The 16,234-nt window shown below is 60.4% G+C and overlaps 1 protein-coding gene across 1 annotated transcript in view; it reads left to right on the forward strand.

Annotated features, from left to right (window-relative positions):
• NCLIV_012100 (vacuolar protein sorting-associated protein,related) overlaps positions 1 to 16,234 on the forward strand; it is a gene marked incomplete at both ends in the record, with an annotated part of 32,981 nt that overhangs the window by 11,607 nt on the left and 5,140 nt on the right. Inside the window, 3 exons of the mRNA XM_003880727.1 lie at positions 227 to 321; positions 604 to 1,200; positions 1,843 to 15,958. Of these exons, the coding sequence (XP_003880776.1) occupies positions 227 to 321; positions 604 to 1,200; positions 1,843 to 15,958 (14,808 nt within the window). The remainder of the gene's footprint in view (positions 1 to 226; positions 322 to 603; positions 1,201 to 1,842; positions 15,959 to 16,234) is intronic.

Below are 16,234 nucleotides of genomic sequence, written 5' to 3' on the forward strand. Positions count from 1 at the left end.
CCCTGAGGCGCCAAATGCACTCCCTTGTGTTTTTCATCCGTGCTCTTTACTGGCGGAAGCCCTTACTGCAGATCGTTTGGTTTGCCAGAACGATGCTGTCTCCTCGTGGCCCCAAACCTGGAACGCGGTCGCAAGTAGGAGCCAAAGGCTTGCGAGGTGACTCGCTGCTTTGTGGGGAAATCGGGCTGCAGACGTCTTCCTGGCTTCTTGTCCGATGTTTTCGCAGTGCCCCACCCTACGTGGCTTCGCGTGGAGATTGACGATGTCCCTCTCGTTTTGTCGCCGTTTCGGCTCCAACTCCTTCTCGCCCTACTCAACTCAGTGAGTCAACAAACGCTTCTTCCTTTCTTCCAGCCCTGGTAGGCTGCACTTTTCTCTGTGCCGCTCCTTCGCGGTCTCTGCTTCTTCGCCTAGTCCGCCTGCAGCGCGCCTTCCCGTCCCTAGGGACAGCGGGAAGGGTGGCCACCTGCGCCGAGAAACAGACTCCCTTGGAGTGCGTGAACTGAGCTGGTTTTTTTTTCCAGGCTTTTCCCGTCGTTCCGGCACAGTCAGTGCGTGGCCCTGTGGACAAATGTGTGTTGCCGCCGTCCGTCTGTTCTTCAGAATATTCTTCATAATGACCCAGACGTCGTCCTCGCTAGCTCCCCTCCCTCTCGCCCCCTGCTCCGCCCGGGGGCCGCGACGTCCGCCGCTGCTGATCCATCGCCCAGGAGCTCCTCCAGAAGTTTTTTCGAGTCCAGTTCTTCGCGGCTTTCCGAGCGTTCGAGTTGCCACCGCGAGGCAGCTCTTCAGGGTCGGCACCGTCGAAAAGAAGAACGCCTACATGCCGACGCAACAGACGTGGAGCCGCGACAGACGAGTGTCGACTGGCTTCGACTCCTCGACGAAGAGGGCGTCTGCTCTCTCCGTTTCGAGGTGTTTCTGCGAAATCTAATCGTCGAGCTGGTAACGGCAGCCGGTGGCGAGGCAGAGAACGCGCGAACTCTCAAGACAGGAGCCGACGCAGGCGAGACAGTTGCGGTCGAGCACAGCCACGGGTCAGCTGCCGACGCCGTGTCCATGAAGGGAAAAGAACGGACAAGAGCGGGCGCCAGGCGTGGAGGGCCCGGGCCTAGGCGCAGCCTGCTGCGACGCAACAACGCCACAAGGAAAGCTGTGGAAAATCCACCGCACTGCTTGTTCCACGCCAAGACAATGACGGTAGGCGAGAGCAGGTCTCGGAAAGGCAGTGCACGGGAGCGACGGACAACCACGCGCCGCCAAAATCTGCAGTGTATCCCTGTGTCGCATGCGCGTGGATTTCAGTGTGAGTGTCCGCGTGAAAGCCATTTCGACTGACCGATGGAGGGGGAGAACTCGGTAGCAACTCGCAGCGGCACGGGCACAGTACACGGAGTGATGGAGGCTCCACGCCCCTTGCAGAAAAAAAGGCTGTGCTTCTCGCTCGGCCTTACAGTTCACTGACTGTGCGTTGCCGAGTGCGTCTATCGCGGCTGTTCGTCCTCATACCGAATTGTGAACAGAATCTTCAATGACTGAACTTGGAGCTTCATCCGATCCCGCCTTCCAGCTTCAAAGTAAAGTGCACATGTGCACGAGCTCATGTAAACAAGTCTTGAGCGCACGCTTGTTTGCAGTTCCCCCCCGACTTGAATAAATCTGCATGTTTGTGCATCGTTCACCGTCCGTACTCGCGATTCGTTTACTCTCCTGGCCGTTTTTGCTGGTTTCCAGAGGAAGGGAAACTCAGCGAGGAACCTCCTTTCGGTTTCGGCAATCGGCGGTCCTGCCGTTCGACACCCACTCGAGTCTCTTCTGTGTGCACGCTGTGTCTTCAATCAGGTGGAGATGCTGTCGGTCGCCTTGCCGCCTTTCAGTCCAGCGTTGTCTGGCGCTTCGCAGCACGGTCTTGAGTCTTCTAGAGCGACGGGCGCAGAGCCGTCTTCCGCAGAAGACGTCCGAGTCTCTTTGCACGGTTCGGCTCTCAGTCTCGAGCAGTTGGCGGCCACTTTGGTTGCGGTGCGCCTGGACACCGCTCGTCTGTTCCACCCTGCGTCGGCTCCTCCCTTCAGTGTCATTCTCTCCGATGCACGCCACAACTGCATGGATCTCGCGTGCCAAGAGCTGCCGCGCTCCCCGTCGCCGGCCGCTTGCAGCTCGAGGCAAGACCCTGGGACCGCCGGAAGTGGAGAAGCGAGGCAGGCAGACAACGGATCCTCTGCGAGAACGTCGGCTGCCGCGTCTGACCGATGGCGCTGGAACGCTGCAGAGGAGACGGCCGAGGACGGTGGTTGCGATTTCCAAAGAGGACGAAAGGGAGGCGATGCTACTCAGTGTGAACAGCCATTCAGCTCTGATCCAGGAGCGCTTCTTGACCACGTCGAATTGGTGCATCCAGCGGGAATCGTTCAGTTCAACGGTGTGTCGGAGACACTTCTGTTTCCTCCTGGTCCGTGTGCAGATTACCTGGCGCTGGGTCCCACACGAAGGCAAGGTGACGCCGAGGCGGAAACCGCCGAGAGACAGCCAGCGGGGGCGCCTCTGCCGTCGCATGCGGGCGAGGCGGATGCAGGCCGCGAGCGTCGTCCCGAGTTGACCGTTACGTACCAGAACGCAAACGCCACGCTCCGATCGCTTCGAAACCACGACAGGAAGATGGCGTGTTTGGGGGTGGGAAACTGTACCGGCTCTTGTTACCTTGAAAATCAGCAAAACATTTCCGTCAGTGTGGCGCACCCGAGATGCATCCTTCATCTGCCTCTGTTTATGCAAACGTACGACTTCTTCTTCTCTCCCGCTCCGGCCACACAGCCCGGCGCTGCCTCGCAGCGCGGGGGTTCCTCACCGGCGCCGGGAGGCGAAGGAACACAAGAGAGGGCGACCAAGGAGAGCACTGGGCGAGCCGAGCAGCAGAATCTAGACGGTCGGCGAAGCGACAGTGTTGGGACCGCGAATTCCGCCACGAGCGGGCCCTCGAAAGCAGCCAGGGTTCCAATCCCTCTCTTAGCTGTTGAAAAGTGCCGGGAGGTTGAGGGGCAAGCTGAGGAACACACCAGCGCCGGACACCAACCGCATTGGCAGCCAGTGGGAGAGACGGCAGTCCCTACCTTTGCTGAAAGTTTAACTCGGTCGCGAGTCCCGGAAGAGACGTCGCCTCGTCCCCTGCTCATGTCTCAGCTTCGACGACTCCAATCCGCAGCGGCAGACGTCTACCACATGCGCTTGCCTATCTCGCCAAGGCTTAAAATGCTGCCTCTGACTGTCCTGGCTTCACCTCAAGATGAAGACGAATCCGGCGTTCAGGAGGGACTTCCCGGTGCGGTTGCAGCTCTGGTGACTGCGCGCCGGGCTCCAGCCTGTTCTGGAGGACTCGGTTCCAGCCTGCAGGGACTCCAGAGAAAGAAGGGAAAACGGGAAAAGGAAGGGCTGCAGACGTCCCCATCGCTGCGACACTTGGGTCGGTGTGGTCCTTCAAGAAGAGCGCAAATTGCCGCTGGCGGTGGCCAACAAGATGTCGAGCGGAACTCGCCAATGAAAGTTGTGAAGAGAGCTGAGGTGAAGCTGGAGCTCACCAGTGCATCCCTGATTCTTCCGGGGAACTGCCAGGATTCTCACAGTGCCCTTGTGGCTATGCAGGGATCCCTGTACTTACGGAAGAAGACAGGCGCTGCGCCGCCGCCCTCTCTCGCGGGCCTGGCTGCTCTCTGTGGGGACCAAGAAGGAAGGGAACCGAGCTTTGAATTCAAAAGTGAGCGACGCGGTTCGGGCTCAGGTGTCGCAGCTGCAGTGGGAAGCAACGCAGAATCTTGGAACCGCCCGGGCGAAAAGCTTCTCCTCGCAAGGTCTTCTTCTCGGCTCCGTGCAGGTCTTCTCGCCCGTTCAGCCTCAGGCCTTCGTATTTTAGGGAGGTCAGCAGCAGCTGCGACTGATGCGGCAGAACATGACGGATTGCAGAGGCGTCCGGAATGCTCGAGCTCCGCTCCGATGTCTGGGGAAAAGCACGAAACAGTTGATTCTCCGACTGGCGAACAGGCGGAGGAATACACACTGGTAAGAATCCGAGAAGCCACTCTCTTCTGCTGTCGCCGACCTGCCATACTGATGGGTTTGGAGGAACAAGCCCTCAGGGGGCAGACGGGGCAACGCGATCGGGAAGATCCTCTCATGGAGAGAGCAGAAAGAAGCCGGAGGGGCGAGGAGACAACGGTATCTGGGGGAGGAAGTTCCGTCGGGTCTTCGGCCAGAGCCTGTCGTCCCGAACCTGCCGACGCAGAAGCGGCTCTGCGCAAAGGCAAAGAGACCGAGGGGCCGTCCACACGCGGCCTCAGCCCGGGTCGCAGCCCTCACCTGCTTCCCGCCGCATGCGGCAATCCACTCACCCACAGCCGCCGAGGCCCGCACGCAGTGGATTTTCGCATTCTCTCAGCTGGCATGCACATGGACTTTCTCCTGCACAAACGCGAAGGTCGTCGCTCGGCTGCATGTGTCCGATCGGGCGACAGCTCCTGTTGTCTCCTCACACCAAGCGAACGAGACGCGTCGGAAGAGATGCGAGAAGTTACCGGTGCAGAGACAGAGGGAGGATTCATAGTGAGGTCTGGCGGAACCGAGACTCGCGATCCGTTCTACACGAGGAGGCAAACGCGTTTCCTCGCAAGGCGGCTCGAGCCCCACGCTCGGGGACCCCTTCAGGCGCCACTGTCTCGAAAATGTGGCTGTTGTCTGGAGTTCCAGCGCGTCCACATTGGCGTCTATCCTTGCTCGGTCGAGATTTCTTACCAAGATCTTCTCCTGGTTGCTAATTGTCTCCACTATCAGCGTACTCAGCTCGAAGCGCAGCAGCAGCCGCACGGACGAGAACCGCCTGTGCACGCGTCGACTTCGTCCACCACTGAATCTTCCTCGGACGTGCCTCCAGGCGGCTGCTCGTCTCCGCCCTCGATTCCCGCATCGGCAGCTTCCGCTAGGCAAAGAGCAGACGAGGGTGCGGAGAGGCCTCAAGACGTGGAACACGAAGCGGAAGGTCAACGAGAAATCGAGGTGCACGTTTCCGCTCTCCGTCTCACGCTTTTGAATGATTGCTTTGGCTCTCTGCACGCGCCCTTGTTACAGCTTTTTGTCCCCTCTGCATCCCTTCGCCACAGAGGATACTCGGTTCGCTCCTGGCCTCTTTTGTGGACGGCGGCGGCGGCTGCTGAGGCTGCCGATCTGTGCACTCGAGGCAAGGAGGCGAGTGACCGCGTAGGCCGTGCGAGTTTTTTCTTTTCGCGTTTCCGTCCTCAAGATGTGCACCCAGGTTCTGCGGATTTCGGCGTCGGAGTGGGAGGGGGGGGCGAGCCCAACGAGGAAGAGGCAGCTCAGAGCGGCCTTTCAGACGAAACCGGGGCCCGACATCTGCCCCGTTCTGACGCCTCCAGTGCCGTGCGCGGCGCTTTCGCGTTCCAACAGCCGCCTCTTTGGGCCTCTGGTGCGCCAGCGACGATCGACGGGCGTGACGTGGACTCTCTGGACACTCTGGATCGTCGGGTCCGACACAGACAAGGCCGAGATGCGCGTTCCCGTGGGGAGAAGCTCGTCACCTGCGGGGTCAGTTGCGTCGACTTTTCCTTGCTTCTCTGGTGTTTCAATCCCGTCGCGGTCGCCTTTGAGCCCGTGATTGAAAATTTTGCTCTCACCGCAGTGAGCAGGGACCTCCCCTATGAAGTGTATGCCTGTACCTATCCTGGCGAGGCTCCGCTGCGGCATCTCGTTCTGGAGGAAGAATCCGCACAAGCTCTGGCGAGGGAAGGACTTCATCGAAGCAGAGAGAGAGAGATTGCCGGCGGCAGACGCGAAGGAGTTGGGGAAGAGGAGAGCCCGGACGCCAGGGAGGGACGACGCCGAAGCAGAGCGCTCAGTCGCCAACTCCCGCGTTCCCGGCGGAAGAGTAGACGGGGGACCGAAAGCGGCGGCTCCGGTTCGGAGACGCTTTCTGAAGTCAGAAAGTCGGCAAGGACACGAGACTGGTGTGGGTCATGCGATTCCTCTGCCAAGTCTCTGCCAAGCGGCTGGCGGTGCGAACGAAAAGTGAAGACACAATGCATGCTGAGACAGAAACCAACTTTTAGCTATGACTGGTCCAGTGATGAGGCAGTTGATGCTCCCGACACGAAGTGGGGCGAAGACGGTCAGGGCAGCTCAGAGAGCAGTCACAATTTCTTGACTGCTTCCCTGAGCGACGAAAGCGATGTTTCATCTCTGGACGGAACGGACTGCAATTCTGGCCCCTCTTCAAGTTCGCGGAGTGTCTCAGTGCCCTCTTTGCCACGTCAGGCAGAGCAGACTGCCAGCTCCTCAGAACCAGCGAGAGTCGAGGACATCGCTTCCATCTCCTCGTACAAAAACCTCGAGGATTCTGAGCTTTCAGATGTGTCGTCTCTGTCTTCCTTCTCGACGGAATCCGGTTTGGAAGAATCGATTGCGTCTCCGCCTCCAGAAAAGCGGTACAGAGGTATCTTCCTCTCGTCGCCCTGCACGTCGCCAATCGAAATCAATGTGTCCCACGTTCTTCTGCGTACGCTTCTCTCTGCTCTCACTCAGTGGCGCAGCGACTTTCTTCGGCACGCCCTCCCCTTCCAGGGATCCGGTGTCTCTGGGGCTAACTCAAATGAGCCTACTCGGACTACTCAGGTGGACATCAATAAGCCTCTCCGGAACTCTGGCGGGGCTCGGCCGTCCGCTGACGAGTCGCCTGCACACGTTCTCGAGAGTGTACAGACGGCAGCGAAAAACCAGGATTCTTTTGACGGCCCCGTCCGGCGAACGTCCCGGACGACGTGCCCGTGGCCCGCGGCAGGGAAAGACGTCAGGGAACAAGCGGGCGACGAGGGGCAAGACACTCGAGACGGAAGCTCGGTAGACCAAGCCACCAGTGGAGAGAACGTGGCTTCTTTCGACGTGGTGGGAGCTGAGGGAGACTCGGCGACTTCGCGGTTTCCTTTCATCCCTCTCCCCCGCGTTCTTTCTCCTCCCGAGGAGGAAGCGACCGGCTCGCTCCCTACCGGTGTCTTGCCCTCGAGTGAGCAAGGGACTTCCGTGGAACCTGCTTTTGCTTCTTCGTTGACTGGCACAGAGGAAGATCCCGAGTCGCCCCGAAGCGGCGGAGATGCCAATCGGGACAAGAGCGAGCTCGAGTCAGGGTGCAGTCCTGGAGAGTTCTCCCTGGGAGGCGACAAGAGCGCGGAGGCCGGCAGCGATCGTGGGTCGGAAGAAGGACACGACGGAAAGACGCGTTGGCGAGAGGACAGCGAGTCACCTGGCGAACGTTCCCAAGTGCCCTCGAGTTCTGCCTCTGCGGGCTCGCTTCGCTATCCTCCCGCTGGGAACATCGCGATGGCGGCTGTTTCTCGCTCCTCATCGGTCTGCGACGCGGCTGCTGTGTGTACGGGCAGCGCTTTAGGCAGCATAGCTCCTTCGCCAGCGGATCCACGCCGACAACTTTTCATTCCCTACGTAGTCAAAAACGAGACGGGGATGCTTCTCCATGTCGATGTTCCTCTGCGGTCGCAAGCTGGTCCTTCTCAAGAGGCGCCCGTCCCAGGTGTCGCTCCCGTTGCCCTCGAGACGACTTCCGACCGAGGAAGTGCACAACACGCAGACGGTTCTCGCAGTGCGGGTATCGGGACAGATGGAGCCAAGCTGGTGCGTCCAGAAAATGCATGTGAGCAGTCGATGCCCGTCGACGGCCGCGGCTTCCCCGGGGGCGGGGGTGGCGAGACGCCTTACGTCCTTAGCAGTCGCGCTAGCGACCAAAACTCAGACGAGGAAGGCGACTGCATGCGAGGAGAAGCGATTCGCATCGGGAGACCTGGCGGACGAAAGGCGCGTGGGAGAGCTGGCGGATGTGGCTGGGCAAGAGTTGCCGTTGCCCCCGCAGAAGAGAAGGCTCTTCAACAGCTTCAGATTGAAGTGGGAAGAGCCGCGTGCCTTCGTGTGAGGTTGGGACTGACCTCCTGCGGGCGGAGAGACAGTGGAGGAGGGCGTGCACCGGCAGTCGATTTCGTGGGCGCACAAGGCGGCGCAAGGAAACAAAGAGGCGGTGGGGAACGGCCTGGGGGCATCCTGGACAATATTGTTTGGGAGGCTAGTCGCCCAGTCCCTATCGATAGAGTTGGCGTGTATGCACAGCCGTTAGCGATCAGCGAGTCCGGCTCTGTGACGCATTCGCTCGATGTGCCAGGCATTCCGTCGGCTCGCAGCTTCTCTCGAGCGATCTCTGGTGCCAGCCAGTCTGCGTTCGACAGTCCGACGGCTGTGTCACCAGGAACGTCCCCTACCGAGTGGGGTCCGTCGCCGTCGTTGCCTCTCGCCGTGGACAACGCAAGTGGGCAGATCTCGCCGTTTCTGGCTCTTCCAAAGCCGTCTTTGGAGATGCGAGAACGGTCGCAAAGTACAGTGCAGCCTGGCGCCTTGCCACTCTCGTCATTGCCCCTGGCCTCGTCTCTAGCTCTTCTGCGAGACAACGCCTTCATCATTTGTCGGGTCGTGGCTGAGGCAGGCAGGAAGAGGTTAATCGTTCAGTCCCAAGTGCTTCTTCACAACAAATGTTTCGTGCCTGTGGAAGTTCTCGTCTGGCCTTCTGAGACCGCCGCAGCAGAAGGTCGACGCGCGCCTTTAGAAGCTCGAGAATGGAACAGCCGCTTGGACACGAGTGCGGGGCAACACGGATCGCGTGAGGGCGGAGGCGAAGGCGCAGGGACGCTGCACGCCTCAAAAGCCCGCGACGGGACTGCACGAGTTGCCGACGAAGACATCTTCGATCCAGAGAAACAGCCGGCGTCGCTACTCCTCGTTATCCCTCCAGGAGGCTCTGCTGCTGTCCCCGTGAATCTTTGTCGCACGGGTCGCCTGTGTGTGCGTCCCCGCTCGCCCGCTCACCTTTTCACTTGGTCGCGGTGTCTGCTGCTGTACCGGCTGTGGCAACTTCTTGATAGCCGGTCGCAATCACGGAGTCAGCACCCTGCCTCGCACTCGACTGTCTCTTCCTCTCAGTCGCTGCGGCATAGAGTTGACTCCGGCCCTGCGACTTCGTCAGAGGCTCTTTGGGGGGGGAATCCGGGTCGTGGGCGGCGCGCGCCTGTCCTCGATCTCCTTCGGTGCTCCTGCTGCTGTGAAGCGGACAGCGGGACGGGCGGCGCAACTCCAGGACCCGCCACAGATGAAAGACTAGTGCAGCGAGGAGCGCCTCCGGGACCGGCCTGCGGGAGCTTTAACCTGTGTGTCGTGTGCCAAGGAGAGGACGTTGTCTACGAGGACACCGGATGCGTGCAGCTGAAGCTCGCATTCCATCCGCCCGTCTCCATCGCCTCGACGCTGCCGTTTCGAATCAACTGTCGCCTGGAGTCTCTGCACCCGATAGCTGCCGGGAAGGTGGAAGACTCCAAGCGCGGGGACGTGTCCTCAGGAACGTGCCGCCTCGGCTTCGAGTCCCAGCTTTGTCTCAATCAACAAGTGCATCTCCATAAACTGCCTCTCGCTGGCACCATTCGTCTCGAGGTGACTGTGGAGGAGAGCAAGCACGGACAGGAGACAGGCTCCTTGCGCTCTGCGCCGCTGCAGATTCACCCGATTCCCACAGCTCTCCTATTGCCTGCACAGACTGCAGCGGCAATCGGAGTCGACTGTGATTCGGGAAGTGACACAGAGGACAATTCTGCGAGCGACGGACCCAACAGCGAAATGGGACAACGGGCAGAAGCCGTCGCGGAGTTGATTTGCCGCGACCCTCGCGGAGCGCGACACCCGTTGCGTCTCCTCGTGTTCTTCCAGCATTCTGCCACAGTCGGCGCGCCGCCTTCGCTTCTCCTTCACACACCAATGTGGCTCATCTCCTTCCTGAAGGGTACAGCAGCCTTCATGCGCGCCCATAGTATCTTTCTCAATGAGGCGCGTGCTAGGCAGGCCTCACAAGCTGCGGACATCTCGTGTGGCCAGCGGATCAGTTCTCAAACTCTCAAGTCTGCGTCGAGGGGCGAACAGCAGCGCACGTTGTCCCGGTCCTCTTCTGGCGAGTGTGAACGGACGCCGACGGGAGAGAGTGTGGAAAACATTTTAGAAAGCGACGGTTCGCAAGACGCAGAATACTACTATGTGACCGATGGTTCGTTAGTTGAAGATGAAAGCACTTGGGCTGCTGCCGCAACAGCGGTCTCCAACGCGGCTGTCAATGCAGCCTCTGTGGCGGCCGCCGCCGTGGTTGCCGCTACAGAGCGTGAGGCGTCCAAGACGCCCTTGGAGGCAGACCGGAAATCAGTTCCCGGGTGGGAACCAGACAACAGCAAGGGCGGGATGGGCAGAGCCACAAAACTGCAGCAGCTGCTCCGGAGAGTCGCGGGGGAAGGCGCAGAACTCTGCGTGGACCAAGAAGGAGACAAACTGGTTGGAGTGTATGCCTTAGACTACAAAGCGGATGCCTTTTTCATCCACCTCCCCAGTGTCGGCACTTCCCCCTTCTTGAACATCCGCCGTCCTCTTCCTCCAGACTGCTGTCTACCAGTCCTTCCTCCCGCGTCGGTGGCCTCCCCTGCGCTGCCGCCCCCTCGTCGTCCTGCCCTCGATGTGGCGGTTCGCGTGTGCAACGCACCTCTCCCGCTCCTCCGGCCGGTTCAGCTTCTCGTGGTGATGCCTTTCTACCTTGTCATTAATGCGACGTCGTACCCCATCTCGATTCGCCAGTCGCGCTGCCTAGTGTGTCGCACAAAGGGGAGCAGTCGCCGGTGTCGAGGCCTCACACTTGTGTCGATCTCGGTTCCGGGAGAGAAAGAGCAAGGCCCGCAAAGCGGAGGTTCCTCTTGGCAGTCGCACGCTCTTGAGGACCGAGCAGCAGCAAAGCCGGCACACGGGCGAGCGGTCCAGGAAATGGCCGAGGCCACGCGGGAAGGAGACGGTGTTCCGATGTCAGCCGAATCGCGTGTCGGGCGCAAGACCCCACCGTCAAGAAAGGAGGATGCGCGAGGCACTGCCTGGGTGTTACGAGACTTAGAGGACATCGAGGAGACCGCCGAGATGATGGCGGAAGGCGCTGTTCAAATCCAGCCGAAAGATCAAAGGCCGTTCTTCTGGGCCAGTGCTCGCGGCGAGAAATTTATTCAGCTCTCCAGAACCCTTCAGCGCAACGGGTCTGCCTTGTGCGAGCGCGTCGGTTCGTTCCCTTTGGCGTCAGTTGATGGTTTTAGGTCTCCGTCTCGTCCAGTTGGTTGCGCGTCCCCCTCTCGCCGTCTCCTCGCAAGCCTCGAACTCCAAACCGGGAGCGCCAGAATCGGTGATGCGTCTTCAGCCGCGCCCTCGGCTTCACATCGTCTCCCGTCTCCGTCGCCCTTGTCAGCGCCGACAAGCAGCGGAAAGGACCGTGCGAAAGCTAGGCGTGTCCCTCCATCCGGAGCTGACCCGACTCTCGGGCTGTCTGAGTCCGTTGTGACCCAGTACTGGTCTCGTTGGTCAGGGTGTTGTCCCCTCGGCGTGAAAGCTCAGGACTGGCCTGTTCGAATTCCTCCTGTTCCGCAGCGCCACTTGCTCGCCGAATCCTCCCTTAGCTGCGGCTGCACGTACCAGGGAGATAGCGAGCTTCTTCCCTCTCCAGCATCCGCTTTGCGTCTGCCCAGTTCTGCATCTCCCGGCGGATCGCGTTCCCAGCTAGTCGCGCCGCTGACCGCCGTAACGTCCACCAGCTGCGAGCGTCGGGAGAGAGCAAGCTGGACAGAAGCATTCCTCGTTGCCTTCTTTCAGAGAGTTGCTGACGTACGAAGACTTATGCGAGTCGACGTACCCACGCGCCCTGTTCCCCCAGCGGCAGATCCTTGTCGCCACGCTGCGACGGGCAAAGCTGGGGATTGTCGCACTCCGCTTGCATCAATCAGAAATGTACGGGCCGGATATGAACACGCACAAGAATCGAGTGTCGGCAAGGCGAAGAAACCGTTCAGCGGTGTCGAGACGTCTCCTGCGGGCCCCGTGTGCTCTTCGCTCGGTCCCACATCATCGCAGGCGGAGTCAGATCTTGGACCGGCTGCAGAGAATGGAACAGAAAGCGCCAAGAAGAAGCCGGCCAGAATATGCAGCAGTGTGCTCCGTGTGGAGGTCCGCGATGGGCCAGCCGGGGGGAAGACTGTCGTGATCCGCGACGAAGGCTGGGGACAGGCGGACAGTGTGACTATCCGAAATCGATCGCGGTGGACGTTGTTAATGCGGCAGTGCGTGCATGCAAATCCAGTCTTGGCTGCCACCGCTGCGGCAGCTGCTGCGCGAGACGCTGCCGATGCAGCCTATGTCGAGGACTCGTGCAGCACGGTTAGCGGTGCGGAGGAGGGAGTCGATGCTGAGGGGGCTGAACTGAAGTTCAGTTCCTTGGCCGCCGGCAGTCTGAAGAGCAACGAGCGACGAGGGCGTGCGCACGCTGGTGCAACGGGAGAGGTTGGGGCGAGCTTCGCGGAGACAGCAGACAGCGGAACGGACCATACAGTGTTGTGGCCGCGTATCCGCCATGGTAGTCAAAAGGCCTATGTTTCAAACAATGTGGGGGAAGAACGCGTCACAGGGCTCATCGAATTTCTTCTCTCATACGGGTTAGGACAGCCAGAGGGAGGCGAGGTCACAGAAGAAAAAGGCCCACAAGCTTGGAAACGGAGTGAAGGATTGCCTGCTAATGTTTCTGAGGAAGAACAGGGGAAAGCCTCCGGACAAACTTCGCAAGGCGTCCAGATGGTTCCCGGAGACTCGAGACAGCAAGACCCGCACCGGAGATGTCAAAGGCGATGTGCGTGTGCAGCGGCAACTGCTGCTCCATACTTTCTGGGTCCGCTTCCTGTGCTTGTCAATCCTGACGAGGAAATTATCATGGCCTGGGATGACTGCCGTCGAAATCGTGCGGTAGAAATAGCGGGACTCCCCGCCGCCCTCGTCGCGCCGCATCGTCAGGTAGAAGGTCTCGTTTCAGCGTCAGAGGAAGTTTTCCGGGACAGAACCGGAGTGGATGGCGACACAGGAATGAGCAGTCGGCCTTCTGCATTGGACGGCCGCAGGGAGACAGCGCGGGCCTTGCGGGTCTCAGGCGCTCGACGAGGCACGTCGAGCACGCGCGAGTGCTCAGCAGGTCGGACGCCTGTGTTGATGCTGTCGCCGCGTTCGTCACCTTCTCTTTCAAGCTCGTTCTCCCCCACGGCATTCGTGCCGCCTTTCCTTATTTGCGTCCCGGTTTCCAGCGCTACTCCACATCGTCAGCTCCTTCGTATCCCCTCTCTCCCTCCCTCGGATTGGGTTGTCTTCGAGGTACTCAAGGAAAGCCTGGCAGCGGTCGTCGTCCTCTCGCAGTACCTACCCCTTCCGTCTCCACCCTCTTTGTCAGCCTCTAGGTGGTCCTCCCACGCAGAGGCCCCTTACCACTCGGGTGTGACCGGCAGGCTCACCGCCCCTACTGCTCTGCAGACTTCTGCTGGGCGGGTTTCCCCAGGTGAGCGCGGCCACCGTGGCGCATCTCCGGCAAAGGCGTCCGCGCGTCTCTCCTCGCAACGGGCAGAGAGCGATGAAGCTCTTGCAGCTCAAGAAACAAGTCCACAACAGGTGGCTTTTGCAGCGGCGGCTGCGGCGGCTGCGGCTGCTTCAGGTCTCTCCCAAGTCGCGGCAGATGCGTTTGGGCAAGGCTGGTTCTCGTGGGGAACTTCGAGCCTCTCCCCGACCGCGCCAGCGCCGGTTGCTTCAAGTCGGCCCGCCGATGGTCGCTCGTCGATTCCCAGCCCTCGCGGGGACGAAAGGGGAGGCAGAGGTGGAGATGCATGGGAAGGCGGCAGCGTCGCATCTGGTCTATTATCTTACTTTTCCCCCGCTGCATGGTCGGAAGAACGACGCCGCAGTAGTGAGGACTACGGGCGAGGAGCCGAAATCGTGCCGCTGATGTCACCGGCAAACGCAGCAGGCGGTCTCGCTTCATCGAAACCTTTCGATGACGGTCGATCCACCCACAGCCGGGGTGCTCGGGGAGCATCGTCCGTCTTCGCTTTGGCGTCGACCAGCTTTCTGCGGGATGCCGCCGAGCAACGGGCCGCCGTCGATGAGGGAGGACAAGGCGGCATGCTAGCAGGTACTGAGACTCCGGATGTGCCTATCCATCGTTTCTTGTATGTGCCACCGTATCTTTCGAAGCGCCTAGCACGAGCGGAACTTCAGGCGCGTGCCGCAAATCTGGGTTCGATGCCTTCCCATTCACTCTTGTCCAGAGAAGTCCGTCTCCTAAGGCTGCAGCACGGCGCGAGAGAAGCGTATACTCGAGGGCTGTTCGGTGTGTTACAGAACCCCCACGCTGACGGAGGCGTGTGGGACCGCAGAGATACGGGCTTTAGTGAAGGCCTTTCAGACGAGGAGCAACCAAGCTCTGCTGCGCGGCGTGGGGTGCGCACCGCTCAAACCGAGAGAAGGGCCGGCCATCCGGCCCACGGCGTCGACACAGATTTCGCTTCTTCCCTCGGAAATCCCCTCAGCTTTTCTGCCGGATATCTGGAGTCAAGTTCGCCTCACAAGGAAGGTGGGAGTCAGGCAGTTGCACTGGGGTATCTGGGTGAGCAAGCGTCAGAGCGCTGCAGCCTACGCGGGATTGCACGAAGAGATCTACGGAACGCCTTTGATCCCCCAGGCACGAACGATAGAAGCGTGGTTTGTGGCGTAGATGATGGAGCGTACGTGCACCTTCCGGCATTCGTGTCTCCCTTCTTCCACGCGTTTCAAACGAGTGCGCCACAGCCTGTCTCAGCCGTCGGGCCGCGAGGGGGCTCATCAGAAGGGCAAACGGGTGGCGGAGCAAGCCTGTGGAGCGCTGATTCTACGGGGACTCCGGCCGAGCCGGCAGGGGAGCAAGAAACCGAGACTGCCCATGGAACGGAAAGTCGTGAAGATCGACAGAAGCCAGCGAACCAGCAACTCCCTTACCTGTTCTACCTTTGCGACGGAGAGGAAGAGCGTCAGATGATTTTCCAGCAGCACGAGCAGTCGTCACCAACCGAGGCAGATGCGCACCGCGGCATCGGGGGTGCGGCCTTCGCCGGTGGGCAACAGGGGGACGCGGCTGGTCGTTCAGCTCAACGCCGGTCTCTTTGCCAGGACGCAGAGACGAAGGCGCCCGGTCAGGGAGCTCGGGTTGGGCACAACTCGGGGGATTCCTGCGTTGTGAGTCGGCGAAGTTCGGTCATGTCCACTAGCTCGTCTTCGTCAGACACATTCGTGCGCCTTCAAGCTGAGCAACTCGCGGAGGAAACAGGGCTTCTCTTGCAGCTGCCTCCGCCTCCGTTGCCGACGCCGCCGACACCCGAGCCGCCCCTTGTTGAAGTCCGCGTGTGCATCCCCCAGTTGCTCATTTCTGTCGTCGCCGACACAACGCAGAAGAGTCCACTCACGCATCAGCTATCGAGAGTCCCTGACGAGCTGATGCTCTTCTCTGTTGACTACTTTTCTCTCCTCTTCGCCGCAAGCGACAGTCACCAAGTTGTTGCGGCAGCTGTGCAGGATCTCCAGGTGGACAATATGCGCACACATGCGCTGTACCCGGTTCTCCTCCAGAGAGCGTTGAGATCTGCCGATCCCCCGCTGGCCGAGGCTGCGGTCCAACTGAGCGTTGCTTCAGGCCGAACGGATCTTTGGCGCGGTGTCAGTCGGGGGGCTGGGAGTGCGGTCTACTCTGTTTCGAAGCCGATCTGCGAGCTAATGCTCAACCGACGCTTGACGACTGCACTTGCGGGCGAAAGCCGCAACGAAGAGGTCTTCTACGTAGACAACTTCGCTCTCTCCATTGTGCCCCTTTCTGTGCGTCTCGACCTCGATTTCGTCGAATCTTGCCAGAAAGCCTTCCGTTCCCTGCAGCGCGCTGCCATGCTGCCTTTCGCAGCGTCTACCTCGGACTGCTGTCTCCGGGACACTGAGGACCGTGAATGTGGAACCGGTAAGGTTACCAGGGGCTCTTGGCGCGACGACCAAGTCACGCGAGGAGGCGCGGATTTCCACGCGGATGGAGGTCGTTCGTTAGAAGATAGTCGACGCGGCCGGGGACTCGCAGATGTTCGGTTTTCGAGAGGAAAAGGCAGCGGCAGGAGTCCAGAGCGGGTGGTGGTTGGTGAATCCCAGCATAACAGCTCTGCGATGCACGGAACCCGATCCTGCGGACCAGATCGTTGGGAAGAGGAACCGGTAGCCGGTAGCACATCCGTTGCTGTGGGTG

This window comes from Neospora caninum, chromosome IV (assembly GCF_000208865.1).
Source record: "Neospora caninum Liverpool complete genome, chromosome IV".
Lineage (NCBI taxonomy): Eukaryota > Apicomplexa > Conoidasida > Eucoccidiorida > Sarcocystidae > Neospora > Neospora caninum.